We start from the raw sequence: 12,728 nt of genomic DNA, 5'->3' as shown, positions 1-12,728 counted from the left end.
CACGTGTGGAGTAATTAGTTTCCTAGTGTAATTCTAACTACTTACGCATTATTTCTGTTAATCAAACTACCAAAATGTATTCAGCTGAAGTCATGAGACTACGCTCTACTGGGGTAATTGGTTTATTGCTACGGGCCATGCCAAACCCAAGTCCTTGAATGTGTACACACAGACACGCACAACCACTTTGTTTAGCTTTTGACCTAGGCTAAATTAGTCTTACTAATGTAGGTTACCTACTTCTAACCGTATTCCTTTTATTTTATTTGCATTTCCTCTAGGTTAAAAAGAGGCTGTAATGGTAGCTAGTCTGTACCCTACTTTTTTGAATGTTAGAATGTGTAGAGGATAACAAGAGAGCTTCTCTACAGCACTGAAGCATCTCCCTACCTACTGTCAGTACTTCCATTAGAAATTAGTAGCCCGTATCACTCACCGTGTTCTACCCAAGGTATAACACACCAGGAACCAATACCAAAGCAGCTATGAAAACCAAAACCGAGTACTGCAAACACTTCCAAAACCCAGTCAGAATTAATCTTAAACATCTGGTGATGGTTAAAGGTTGGAAAGGTGTAAATTCGTTTGAGTTGCATTCACAGAAGTTGGGGGTAAAGGCAAAGGTTCGGTCCCAAAACAAACAATGCCGTTTTGGCTTTAATACAAGTGAAAGTGGAGTGCCTTCTGTATTAAAATTATTACGGGATGTGTCCCAATATAAAAAACTATGTGCAACTTATGTACAGTATTCCCATACACTGCCCTGGCTGGCAATACTCAAAGCCAATGCTATGATTACAGCTGTTAGGTACATAGAAGAGCACACTCAAGAGGAAATTCAGGGTCCGGTAGCATTCTAGCTGAGGTAGGTTAAAACAGACCCACTAATTAGAAAATCCTGCACGAGTTCATATGGTATTAAACAAAAGCGAAAATTATAACACAGTTGGTCTCTGCTATTCTTTAAGAAACCAAGACGAGCGTAGCACAGTTATTCCAATGTCTACAGATTTACTAATACAATCCATTCCAGACTTTGAAGAAAGTACCGTTGCTTTCCCACTTAAAAACTTGTTATCTTCTCCCATCGGTTTTATTCCCTATTTCAGTCTTGACATCACTGAAGGTGCGCTGCTGTTCTGCAGAAGAGATGGGCTGCGGGATGCTTGGTTGGTTACAGGCAGCATGGTGGCAGATTGCCTTTTGTCTGTGCAATAGCCCGGGACTGTTTCGTCCTGGGCTGCCTCCCCTTCCCCGCAACGGCTGCGAGGGGGGGTGACCCCAGGGAGGCTCCTGGCTGCTCCACCACAGGGAAGCCCTGCCGTCGCTCAGCACTACCTGAGCGATGTGCTCCGGCCAGAGACCAGAAGTGGACCTGCAGCAGGATGCTTGGGGGCTGGCAGGCTGCCCGGAGGCAGGCCTGGGCTGTTTGTCCTATGGCTGTTGTTTAACGCAAGGCAGTAAGCTGGATTTCGGTTAGAATATTTGTTTTCAGGCTTAATTATTACATGTCTAATAACATATATGCATATTATTACACAATAAGTGTGCGTCTACATATGCGTGGAGAGAAAAATTTGTATAAGCAGCAGGATTTAAAAACAGGAACTAGTACATCGATGGGATTTAAGAGTTTATGCTTTTTAGGTTTGACAGCACCACGCTTAACGTGGGGTTAGAGTGACAGAGTCTGAGTCGTGATGGGCTCACGCAGCCTGCTGCATCTTGTCCTTACCCGTTGCCGCTATACGCGCACACTTGCATACGTTAACTGGGGCCAGAGGAAAAGAAGCGCACACACAGATCAATGTGTTTTCTGACAACAGTGTGCAGGTGATAGTGCCACGACTGGGAAAAGTTCCCTGTCAGTCAGACTCCAGTTGTCACAGGCAGCGCCTGAAACGGCTGCTTGTTTTCATGGGAGATGCCAGACACAATTAAGTCTTGCAAAAGATTTATGTCCCAATCCAGAAAAATTCTTAGGGACAGATTTCACATGAATGCTATGAATCTCCCTTGCTCAAGTGCCTCATTGGGATCAAAACATTAATTAGCTCATGTTAATCTAATAGAAAATTAAGGCTTCTGATCTCAAAGCTACATTGGAACTAGAGCTGCCCAGGGCTTATCAGGATCAAGGCTGGAAAGCAGCATTTCTCTGCATGGGATAGTCTGCATGTGCTATATTTAAAAAATTTCTTATTAATTCAATTCGAAGGGATTTCCCCTGCACCATTTTTCAAGAGTTGTGCTGATAACCACAATCAGCTCTGTATGTGATTGATAGTCTCCACAATTACACCTAAATAACAAACACTAAACCACACCAAGGGTGTTTTTCTCTCTGCTTTTTGTATCTGAATTCTGCACGTATCATGGTGTTAGCTAAAATGAGTGCAACTGTTACGTGGCAGTGTTCGGAAACCAATCTTATTGAAGATAACGAGGTAAGTTCTGCCACTGAATTCTAGGGGAACGTTACCCCATAGCTTACTGCAGTCTAGAGCCACAAGGAATAATTAATGGTCATTTCAGCCCTGAATGTAATGGACAACCAGGAATTCTTGAGCACACAGCCTCCAATTCAGCTGGCAAAACATATGCTTTCTTGATTTAAGGGCTTCAGGTGGCAAGGGAATCCAGTTCACCTACTGGTAAACTGCTCCAACAGCCCTTGTCCCTCAGACTTAGTCCTACCCATTTTTTCCAGCATCCCTACCAACTTTTAAGCACAAATCCAGCCATGAGAGAGAGAAAATACACTCTTTAACCTTTTGCTTTATAAATGTACGTGTGTATATGTGCACATATGTATGCAATGCAGTGTAAATATATGTTCAGGTACGCACCTGCAATCGAGCGCCAGTTCAGTGGGTATGCCTGCTACAGCTGTTAAATTAAGAAAGGAGTGGGCTAGCTGTAACTAGCGGATTAGTCGGTGAGCAACACGCTGTACGATGTTTTAAGTCAGGGAAGAGAATGCGTTTATACTGACTTACTGAAAAGTGCCAAATCACACTGAGAAAGCTTACAGAATCCAGCACAGGGTCGGGCAGCGGCTTCACTAGTTGTTGGGTAACTTGGGCTGTTTCATGCATTGCGGCACCTCCAGTCCTGTGTGCAGCGTCACCTGCGCAAAGAAGAAATAACATGTAGATTCAAAAGTGGGACGTCCTCAGCAGAAAACGTTTGAGAAGGCCAAGAGCAAGTAAATGACAGGGGAAGGGCTGTAGGACTTCAGGTCTCCAGGTTTAAGTCACTGAGAATATTAATGGCGGTGATACTGAGCCCCTGAAATAAGCAAGTCTCCTTCCCCCTTCCCTCCTGAACACCTTGGGGGCTAGGAGCCAGGTGTCTGTATCTCTGCCCAAATCCAGCCATGGGTTGTAGGTGTCCAGCTGTGCTGCTCGCTACACACAAGGCGGATGGCGTCTTTGTGTGAGGGACTGTGAGTACCTCGGGACAGGGATCACACAGTGGAGCCCATGGAGCAAATATTTTTATCTTTGCTGTCCTGGCAGGATGGAGCACAGGACATTTTTGTGCTCCTTCCGTAACCTGGGATCCCTACAAGATCAGGGTTCCCACACAGACGTACCGAAGCACCACTCAACAGCAATCACAAGTCTCAAGAGTTCCCCCCCGCCACCACCTTGTTGGCCACACTTTGCCGTAACTCAGTTGTGGTAAATGTTCGTGTACTAATAAGGCCACGCGAGGTTTCTGGTTTCACTTTGGGTGTTTTAAATGATGAGTGTTCCACCCTGGCTGCACTGGTCTTGCCTGACCTAAGCTGACATCCTTCGGTCCTCAGGCTCCTGGGCGTTTCCATAGGTTCTCCCTTACACTACATCCTGTTTCTAGCCATATACAGTGGTCTCGAAGTAAAAAATGCATTCAAGAGGAGATCCTCTTGAAAACGGGGAGCAATCTCCAAAATTCAGAAGGAGCAGGAGTGATGTGCTGACTGGGTCTTCTCTGTTGCAATAACTCCCTGACCTACGTTGTCTTTCTTCTCCTTACCACTGTGCTGCTCACATTTCTGTCTCTTGCCAACATTAATAATCTCCAAACATGAGACCTAAAAGGAATTAGGATACTCATGTTTTTTAGTCAAACTGGCAGAGGAAGCCTTAGCACCGCTGCTTTCCGAACGGAGCGTTGCAGCAAAATAAGTGCAGGAATTAGTGCGCGCAAGTACTTTTACTTGTTTTTACAGCCTCACTCCTCGCATCTGTGAGGCCAGGCCAGAAGGTCAGATGCAGTTTTCCAGCAAGTGTTAGTAGCCTAGGTGTCAGTCTGAGAAGGGAAGAGCCCCTGTCCATACTGACCACCTACAGGGGACGTTATCAGCCCCCGCAGCAATGGCCGGTAGCGTACATTCTCCTTTAGATGAGACGGGTAAGTGGGACCGAACTGCGGAAGAGTTACCTGGACGTTTCGGTTGAGGCTCAGTGCAGGCATGAAGACGCCCTCGATGTTTTCAAACGCTGGCGGCCCTTGCTGCTGCCCGTTTATATAAAAGGTCAGGTTGTGCTTATTCAGGTCCAGGAGAATGCCAACGGTGGCACCTTTAGAAACTCCTCCTTCCGTCCTAAGGTATAAAAGCGACCACACCGTTGGTGAAGGCAGAGTGCTACACCGCCACTGCTCTCTCTAGGACAAGCCCGTCTTAGTAAGCAAAGGGAGAGGGGAGCAGCACGGTGACATGATTATCCCCACGGCATTTGGCAATGATGGATCCGCACCTTTATCTGAAGCACATGTAACATTCGTGGGAGCTTAATGGGGGGATCCTAAAGCAAAATTAGGTCCATCTGTCCTCCAACTGCAATCTCAGAGCTGAAAATGGGGTCCAGAGCCAACAGGTCCCCTCAACTGATGAGAGACACGGAGGGGAGCAGGTCAGGTCCCTACCGAGTGTGCGGGACAGGAGTCATGGCGACACGGCTCCTCAGCGCACCCCTGCTATAGCGAAGTGATGCACAGCAGGGAGTGAAAGAGCAGAAAGCTGAGCTCCTAATCAGAATTCCATTCTAGTCCTTATTCGTGCTAAAAGCTCGAGACTCGGACTTCCAGTTTGAGTACTCACCTTGGCATCCCCTAAGGGGACGCAGCTTTCCAGAAACCAGGGAGCCAGCACGGGTACACCAGATAGTGGTTTTGGGGAAGAAGGGAAGGTGGGGCTGGTTAGGGATAAGCGCAGCTCCCTGGCTGACAGGGTGCTCAGCTATAGGGCTGGGAGCTGTCTCAAGCGCGCAGGCACAGTTATTAATACCAGTGAGAATTGGTTGTGTCAGGAGCAGCTGCTGAGAGCTACCGTGGTATCAGAGCTTGCCAGGACAGACTCTGCCGGCCATTACACGCTTGAGCGATTTGATGTTAATGCACTTTGATTTGGGGGTTAGTCAAACCCAGTATTACTTTAAAGAGCACTGAGCAAAAACATCTACTAGATATGCAGATTGGCCACAGGCACTGCTACTCTGCTAACATCATGGGGGCTCTGCGATGGATTTACAGCCTGACACAATTTGTTCAGGGTAAATCAGAGTTCAAATAATTTGCAGTAGGAAAGGAAGCGGCTGTCTTTTGTCCCACGCGCTCCCCTCAGGCACACAACATTCACAAGATTAATGCAATTTTAATGTAAAATTTATCACAATAAGTAGGCAAAACATAAAAAAAAAAAAGGGGGAGGGGAGGGATCAAGATATTATTAGGGAGAATATAGTGCAGGGTAAGAAATTTTCATGTTGTCCACTAGGTGTCATAAAGAGGTTACCTTTGGACTAAACGTGGCACATGGCATTTCCTCTGAAGGTAAAGGGAGTTTTATCTGTGCCATAATACTGTCGAATGCTATTCTGACTTCTCTAAAGTTCTTCCAACAATAGTATAGCTGAGAATCACGACTGGCTCTGAGATGCATTAGACTTCAGACTTCACCGTTCTCAAGTTCCTCTTATTTGCTTTCTGGTCCTATAAGCATTAATTTGTTTCTCTTTAAGCTCTTTTTCAAAACCATAAAGTAAATTCTTTTTTCAACAAAAGTTAAGATGCTTACCTATCCTCAGTATCTCAGTACCTAAACTGTTTTATTAAAAGCACTCAATCATAAAACCCATGATGAGATTGAGGGAAGCAAGAGTGCTACGATCTACAGCTATTCACACATAGATTACTTCTATCTTTTTTCTCTGTTTAGGAGCAGCTTTGATTGTAGGGCACTATGGTTTATATCCTGCAGTGTTTTAAAATAGATTTTTATGACATCCTTTTAAATGACATTGATTCTCCTAGGGAACCAGAAACAGCAACTTTGCCTTTTTGAGATTATTATGCTCTTTCCTATATGATAAGCTAATTTGCTTCTTGTGGACTAATTAGCTGTGCTGCACAGCGACATTGAGTGACCCCTCTGCAGCCCCCGGGGACACCCCGCTGAAGAGCAGATAGACGCTGCCTGCAGAGCCCAGCCGAGGCAAGCGCAGGACCCAGCTGAGGCCCCTCCAGGAGCCACGAGGGTGCGGGGACCAAGCAGAGGGACGGGGACCCTCTCCCTTCCTCGCTGCCACAAGCCTTGCAGGACTTCGGTGGGTAGATTGCCCCGTACCTCAGCTGCCGCCTCCCCACAATGAGCAACCAGCTCCAGCAGCATGAAGCCAGAGCAAAAGCAAGCAGGGGCACTTCACCATGCTGCTGCCAGGGCAGGGAGGCTGGGCTTTTGCTGAGGCTGACCAGCTGCTCTTCCCGAGCACCCCATGATTTCCTTGGGAACAGCACTTCGAGGACTCCTGTGCTTTCTGGACTAATGTCATGGTCGTTTCCTTTAGGAGGAGAGGTGGGAGAGTCAAAGTTTCATGAGCAAACTTACGCAAGGCATTTCCTCACTCTCATGACTTAGGCATCACCTAGTACACCATTTAGACATGCTTTTAATACATCATTCAGTATTACAGGATAATTTTTTCTAATAAATGCCTTAGCTGCAATAAAAGAAGCCAGCTAGCTCAAGAGACTCAAACTGATGTTGCTCTCTCCTGGAACACTTCTCCGGCAGCATGTAAAAAAGCTGCTGCTTTACTGTAATGCATTTTTTAAACTACTTAACAACAATTATACCATAGGCCTCTAGTAATCTGCAGGCCATGTAAAAGGAAAATACAGCTGTTTGTTACAATACTTCAATAAATACTTAGCATTCATTAAATGATAATCCTGTTTTGAAGATATGCACCCCTCGCTATTTCAAGTAAATCCCACTTCTCACACCTCTTTTCTCACAGTCCGGCATATTTTCATTTCTGTGAGCGACGATAAGCCCTGAGCATTGAAGTGCTGTGCGGAAGCCTGGAAGGTTGCAGTGCAGACAGGGGAATTTGGCTACCATGAAAAATGCCGTTGCCTGTGGCAGTGGAGGCTGCTACTCTAAGATGCTTTCAGCAGCAGCTTGGACGATGTGCAGAACAGAACTGCAGGGAACGGTTTGAGGAATTAAGAAAAATAATAAGTTTCACTATTACTGAAAAATAAAGCTTAATGATTTATGAACACTTTAATAAACGGAAGAATTAGTTTAACTCTCCGTTGACATTATTTTAATCGTGAGCTTTACAGTAACTTAACAACTTTACCATATCTATTGTCAAGGACGGTATTTTTCAGTCAGTTGTAACATTTTTGTGTGGTGAAAACCTGATCGTGAGATCTCTGAAGTCAGTGCAGAGACTCTTCTGATCGCAGGGGGCTTAAGACTACACTCCAAATTGTCTAGATTTTGGCTACCCACTGTCTTTCAGTACAAAACTTTTCAGTGCAACTTCCACCTCTTTCTTTACCTAACCACGTAGCGGCTAGAGCATCGCCTATAGCACCAGGTACTCCCGCTCTCGGGAACTTTGACAAGGAATGGATCTATTGCAATGAATGCCTGCGCCTCTTAGCAATGAGCATACAGCACCTCTGGTGTGAACTGATTATTTCCAGGAACTACGAGGCTGAAAGGTACCTCACAAAGCTACACCCCTGCCCAAAAGCATTTTGTAAACCAGTTTGCTCAAACTATTCTCGAAGGTTCCCTCTGTTTCTGATAGCATTACAGTCTTCTGTTCATGCCTCTTCTTCCAGCATTACAGAAGTCACGCTAGTTTTTAAGGATGTGGACAGGTATGATTTTGCATGCTGTGAGTGAAAGGACAGGAAAGTACTCTAAGCGTGACCGGTCCCATGAATAGGTCTTTCAAGCTCCACCTCAGCTTATCCCTGAAGCTAGTCATTTATTTATTGCCCTAATTTATTCCCATGAAGATTAGGATGCATGAAATGATTACCAAGATGTAACCTCCATCACAATAACATCCGAGAGGCTAGAAGCTGACAATAAATTGCCGTTGGACTGTGATACTGTGCTCTCATGCCCTTGTCTCCAGTGGGGAAAAACAGCTAGGCAGCAATAACTGTTTCCACAGGACTATTACAGCTAATGAGTTAAGAAAGTGACCTACTTGACTGTCACGGTTAAAAATATAATGCCTGGACCTAATTTCATTGAAGCGCATGTGATTTCATAAGACTACATGCCCTTTACGAGTGTACTTCACTTGATCAGATATTGCATGGGTCTACCCATCCCTTGGACGTCCTTGCAAAGCCTTTGTGTTTTATCTAGTAAAAACTGGGAAACTATCATCAACAGAAAGCACTTTGATTTCCTGTTTAAGCAGGATGATTGGAAATCCAAAATGTTTCCACTGTGCTTCCCAGAGAAAAAGCTTTTGCTTAGCTCGTGTGTTGCTTGCCGGGAGGAGCATGCCAAGGACCACATCCATAAAATAGGTTTCTGGGACAGTAGTACGCAGAATGGTTGCCAGCTTTTTTTCCAGAAAACATAAGCTGTTCCACAGAGCATTAAAATTAATACAGCTTAACATTACTTCCGCCCTAAATCGAATCAAGATGTTAAAGGGACAGAGAACCTTTGGATGTATTCGTTATACGGATGTAATTTTACTCTATATTTTCTCAGGGCATGATCTGAGGTCTTTGGAGCCATGGAAAATATTCCAGTTGACTTCAGATAGCTTTTGATCCAGCTCCAAGGTTCTTCCACCTGTCTGTAACGAACTGCAAAACCAAACTATGCTTCAAACAAGAATTCCCAGCAATTGCAGTATACTTACTTAAAATAGAAGTATGCTTTAGAGTATAAATGACCGTTCAACAGGAGACGCTACCACCAGCTTTAGGATGCAGTGCATGTTGGCATGAACTTATCTCTTTAAGGAGACAATACCTGCATTTGAGCATTTTAAAAATCACTGCAAGCCTTTCTTTAACCATTTGGTATAACAAAAACAACACCTGAGCTAGTGAGTGTGGAAGACCTGCTGGGACAGTCAGTAGAAAACTAAATTGAAACTGATTCCTGCTCTGCCACAGACCTACTACATATCCTTGGTCGGTCACTTTATGTGTACGTCACTCTCCCCTCATGGTAGCGTAGGCATACAAATACACCATTTCCAGAACAAGCAAGGGACGTAGGATCCTGAATCGCACTCTTCAGTGGAGATCTTCTCAAGGGTCTCAGTTCCCGAAGTACCCAGCTGACCTTCAGCTCGGGCTGACCCTCTCATGGGACACGGAGAGAGCAGTGCAGTTCTGCTCTGGTGATAGCCCAGGGAGCTTCAAGCGAAGTTGCCCATGTCTTCCCTACACAGCCCAGCGTCGCAGCAAGGCAACACAGCCGGCGCTAGGCAGAGGTAACCATCACGAGCGCTGAAAGCCATGCAACCGCGTCAGCACAAACTGGATCTATGCCGATCCGCGTTGTCTCTCTGTGATCGGTCCCTGGAGGTCACTCCAGTTAGAACATGTCTCCCCGCCGCTCTTGCACAGAGCACCCAGAGCCTCTGAGTGGTGGGAGAAAGAGGGGTTTGGTAACGATGGGTCAAGGGCATTCTGAAATCCTCCTTTGTGTAAGTTGGTTGTACTAGTTGAGACACTTTTCAAAGCTCTTCAGTACAACGGCTCCGTTGGATGGAAGCTGTCACTTAGCCCTCCATGCCAAACAGTCCCTTGTGTCCAGATCACCCTAGGTGTGACCTTCAGCATTACCTTTAATGAGCTTTCAGGACTGGCAATAAACACCTGCATTTTGGACAGGTGATCACCAGTGCTTTGCCTAGTAATTGTGCAACCCTGCAGTCAAGATTCCTCCTAAGGAAGGGAACCAACCGTCTTTCTCCCCACGCTCCTCCAGCAATGAGAGAGAAATCCTCCATCCCAGCGTGCTGCAGGTGGGACGTGCAATAACGGGCTTAAATCACAGCAGGGCGGGATTTGGGCTATAGCTCAGGAAAAAATCTGCTAACAATGAGGATAACAAACACCAACACAGACTTCTAAGGTGCAATTGCCGTCACCAGTGATTTTTAAGAAGGAATAAAGTACATTTAGCGGGGAGATGGACTAGATGGCTTGCTGAGCCCCCTTCCTCTGATGCAAAGCAGAAAAAACAATCGGTAATGAGAAAAGCATGCAAGCGGTGCTTACCGATTGGTGTGAGAATTGCAATGCATGAACCAGCTGCGGTTGTTGTCAACGTACATGGCCCACGCCTTGTCGTCCTTGCCTAGCATCATGTCCTTGACGACATTAATCCTGGCAATACCAAAGGCTGGATCCGGATGGTTGTCATAGCGGTCCACGTGCAGTTCCCAGTAATGCACGCCCTTGGAGAAGGCTGCTGTGCCAAGAACAACCCGGTCATCGTAGCTGTTGCAGGTGGCGGTCTGGTTGTCATTCGACAGCACTATGTCTCTGTGAGCTGAGGAGGGGTCGAAGGTGAACCACGCCACTGTGTAAGGGGAAAAGGAAAGGCAGGATTATGGCAGAACGGGCTGTGTTCAAGTGTTGTCTGCTTTACTTCAACTAGGAGAATGAGATTCTGCCTTCCCAAAGACCCCACTGCACTTTCAAATAATAAAGACAATCTTTCCTCGTTACTGTAGGCAGCTACACAAGATTGCTTTGAGCCGGTACCCTGCTGTTTTTCAGTTCAGAAGTGCCTTCTATTATCTGTGCTTGTTCCTCTGAACGTGAGCTGCTATGGGCAGCGACTTTCTGTTCTCACACAGTAACAAGGAAGTCACTGAGGAGACAAAGGCTTCTCCATGATATGGAAACTGCTCACATAGGTAAATTGGTTCAGGATCACCTTTAATGGAAATGGAGTTCCACTGTGTTAGGTGGTTAGGACTGGCTGGCTAGGACTGACTTCACTGGTTTATCAAAGGAGGAAAAAAAAAAGGAAAAAAAATAAAACCAGAAAAAGCTCTTAAAGTATAAATATTTTATACTGGCCTATTTTGGCAACACAGCATAGAAGTGGAAGTGATAATAGCATGCACTTCTCGATTCATTACAATATCATTAATGAAGATGAACTTCTTGTAATGCCTGTATGGATGTCAGGTATAATTACAGAGGAAGAAGCATGAATTCCCATCTCTGTATTATCAAAGCTTGCTGTGAAATTGAAGCAGTAGTGAAGAAAAAGGCAAATTCCAAAGATTTATGGAGAAGTGGAGACAGAGTGACACAAAAACATCCCGTGTGTTGCATAACTGCTTCTGTACACTTAAGCAAATAAGAATCTTAGTTAGACCCCAGACTTCTACAGCCAAATAAAATTGCATTATTTGAAATCTGAAGTGTTACTGATAATGGAAAATCCCCACAAGTCCTGGGAGGAGAGGTCAGTCCCTGTGCACACTTGATTCCTGGCCTCCCTGCTGGGATCCAAAATCTCCATGCCCGTAAGCACCAAAGACATTAGAGGGTATAAAGGGATGCAAGTGTCCGGCCACTGAGACCTGCAGCTTTTCACTTAGAAACAGTCAAAAACCCAACTCACCATCTGACGTCTGTAAGATAACTGTCTTGCTGTAAGGACCAACTCCTGATGAGTTGAAAGCTTTGACTCTTGCATTATAAGTACTGTTGAAATGAAGGCCATCGATGGTGCAGAGAGTCTCCTTGCCAACATATACTTCCTAAACACCCCCCCCCCAAAAAAAAAAGAGAAAGAGAAAGAGGGACATAGTTTAATTGGTTCTCTGTGCCTTGTGATCACATGTGAAGACTTCTATTTAGAAGCCACAAGCAAACAGCTTCCTATTGCTACCCAGGATGTAGAACTTATGCTGTTATAGCCCGGACAGCCACAGCAGTGGAGGCATCTAGGATGGTTAGCAGCAGAGACACTAAGGTGAAGATGAAGCTGGAAGAGTACAGCAAAAATGGGCAACACAGAAAGATCTTAAATTTTGTCATTTTCTCCTCTAAAACACCATTTTGGGTAGCAGTCCCAGTGTCTGACCCACTATGGCCGTTCTTATATTTATGTGGGACCAAAAAACCTGAGTAAATACAGTTTTATCCTGACGGAAAGGTTGCTTCATGCCTGTGTTAAAATATAATTTTGAAACCTGCAAACACAGAGCTAGAAGAAACTGACCTCCTAAAGATTAGGATCACATGCATCACATGATGAAATGGCAACTAGACAACAGAGACATCATAAAAGTCTGCAAAGATTTATTAAACTGCAAGCACTTGTGTAATGTGAAATATTTCAGGAGGAGGAACATCTAGGCAGACTTCTGAAGAGGATCAGTCAGATTATAGGGTCTATGGTGAACTAAAAGAAGCCTAGAAACCCC

General features: G+C 45.2%; 1 protein-coding gene across 2 annotated transcripts in view; it reads right to left on the bottom strand.

The window, feature by feature from the left end:
- Nucleotides 1-624: 624 nt before the first annotated feature.
- The window catches only part of TRIM67 (tripartite motif containing 67), a 36,120-nt gene continuing 24,016 nt past the window's right edge, over nt 625-12,728 (bottom strand). For both annotated transcript variants that reach the window (XM_075089537.1, XM_075089536.1), the window contains exons 7-10: nt 11,921-12,059; nt 10,558-10,861; nt 4,432-4,594; nt 625-3,130 (exon numbers count right to left, since the gene is read on the bottom strand). In XM_075089537.1, the coding sequence (XP_074945638.1) occupies nt 3,065-3,130; nt 4,432-4,594; nt 10,558-10,861; nt 11,921-12,059 (672 nt within the window). In that variant the 3' untranslated portion in view covers nt 625-3,064. The remainder of the gene's footprint in view (nt 3,131-4,431; nt 4,595-10,557; nt 10,862-11,920; nt 12,060-12,728) is intronic.

The sequence above is a fragment of the Phalacrocorax aristotelis genome, chromosome 3 (genome assembly GCF_949628215.1).
Source record: "Phalacrocorax aristotelis chromosome 3, bGulAri2.1, whole genome shotgun sequence".
NCBI classification, from domain to species: domain Eukaryota; kingdom Metazoa; phylum Chordata; class Aves; order Suliformes; family Phalacrocoracidae; genus Phalacrocorax; species Phalacrocorax aristotelis.
This window is presented reverse-complemented; position numbering and strand designations above follow the sequence as displayed.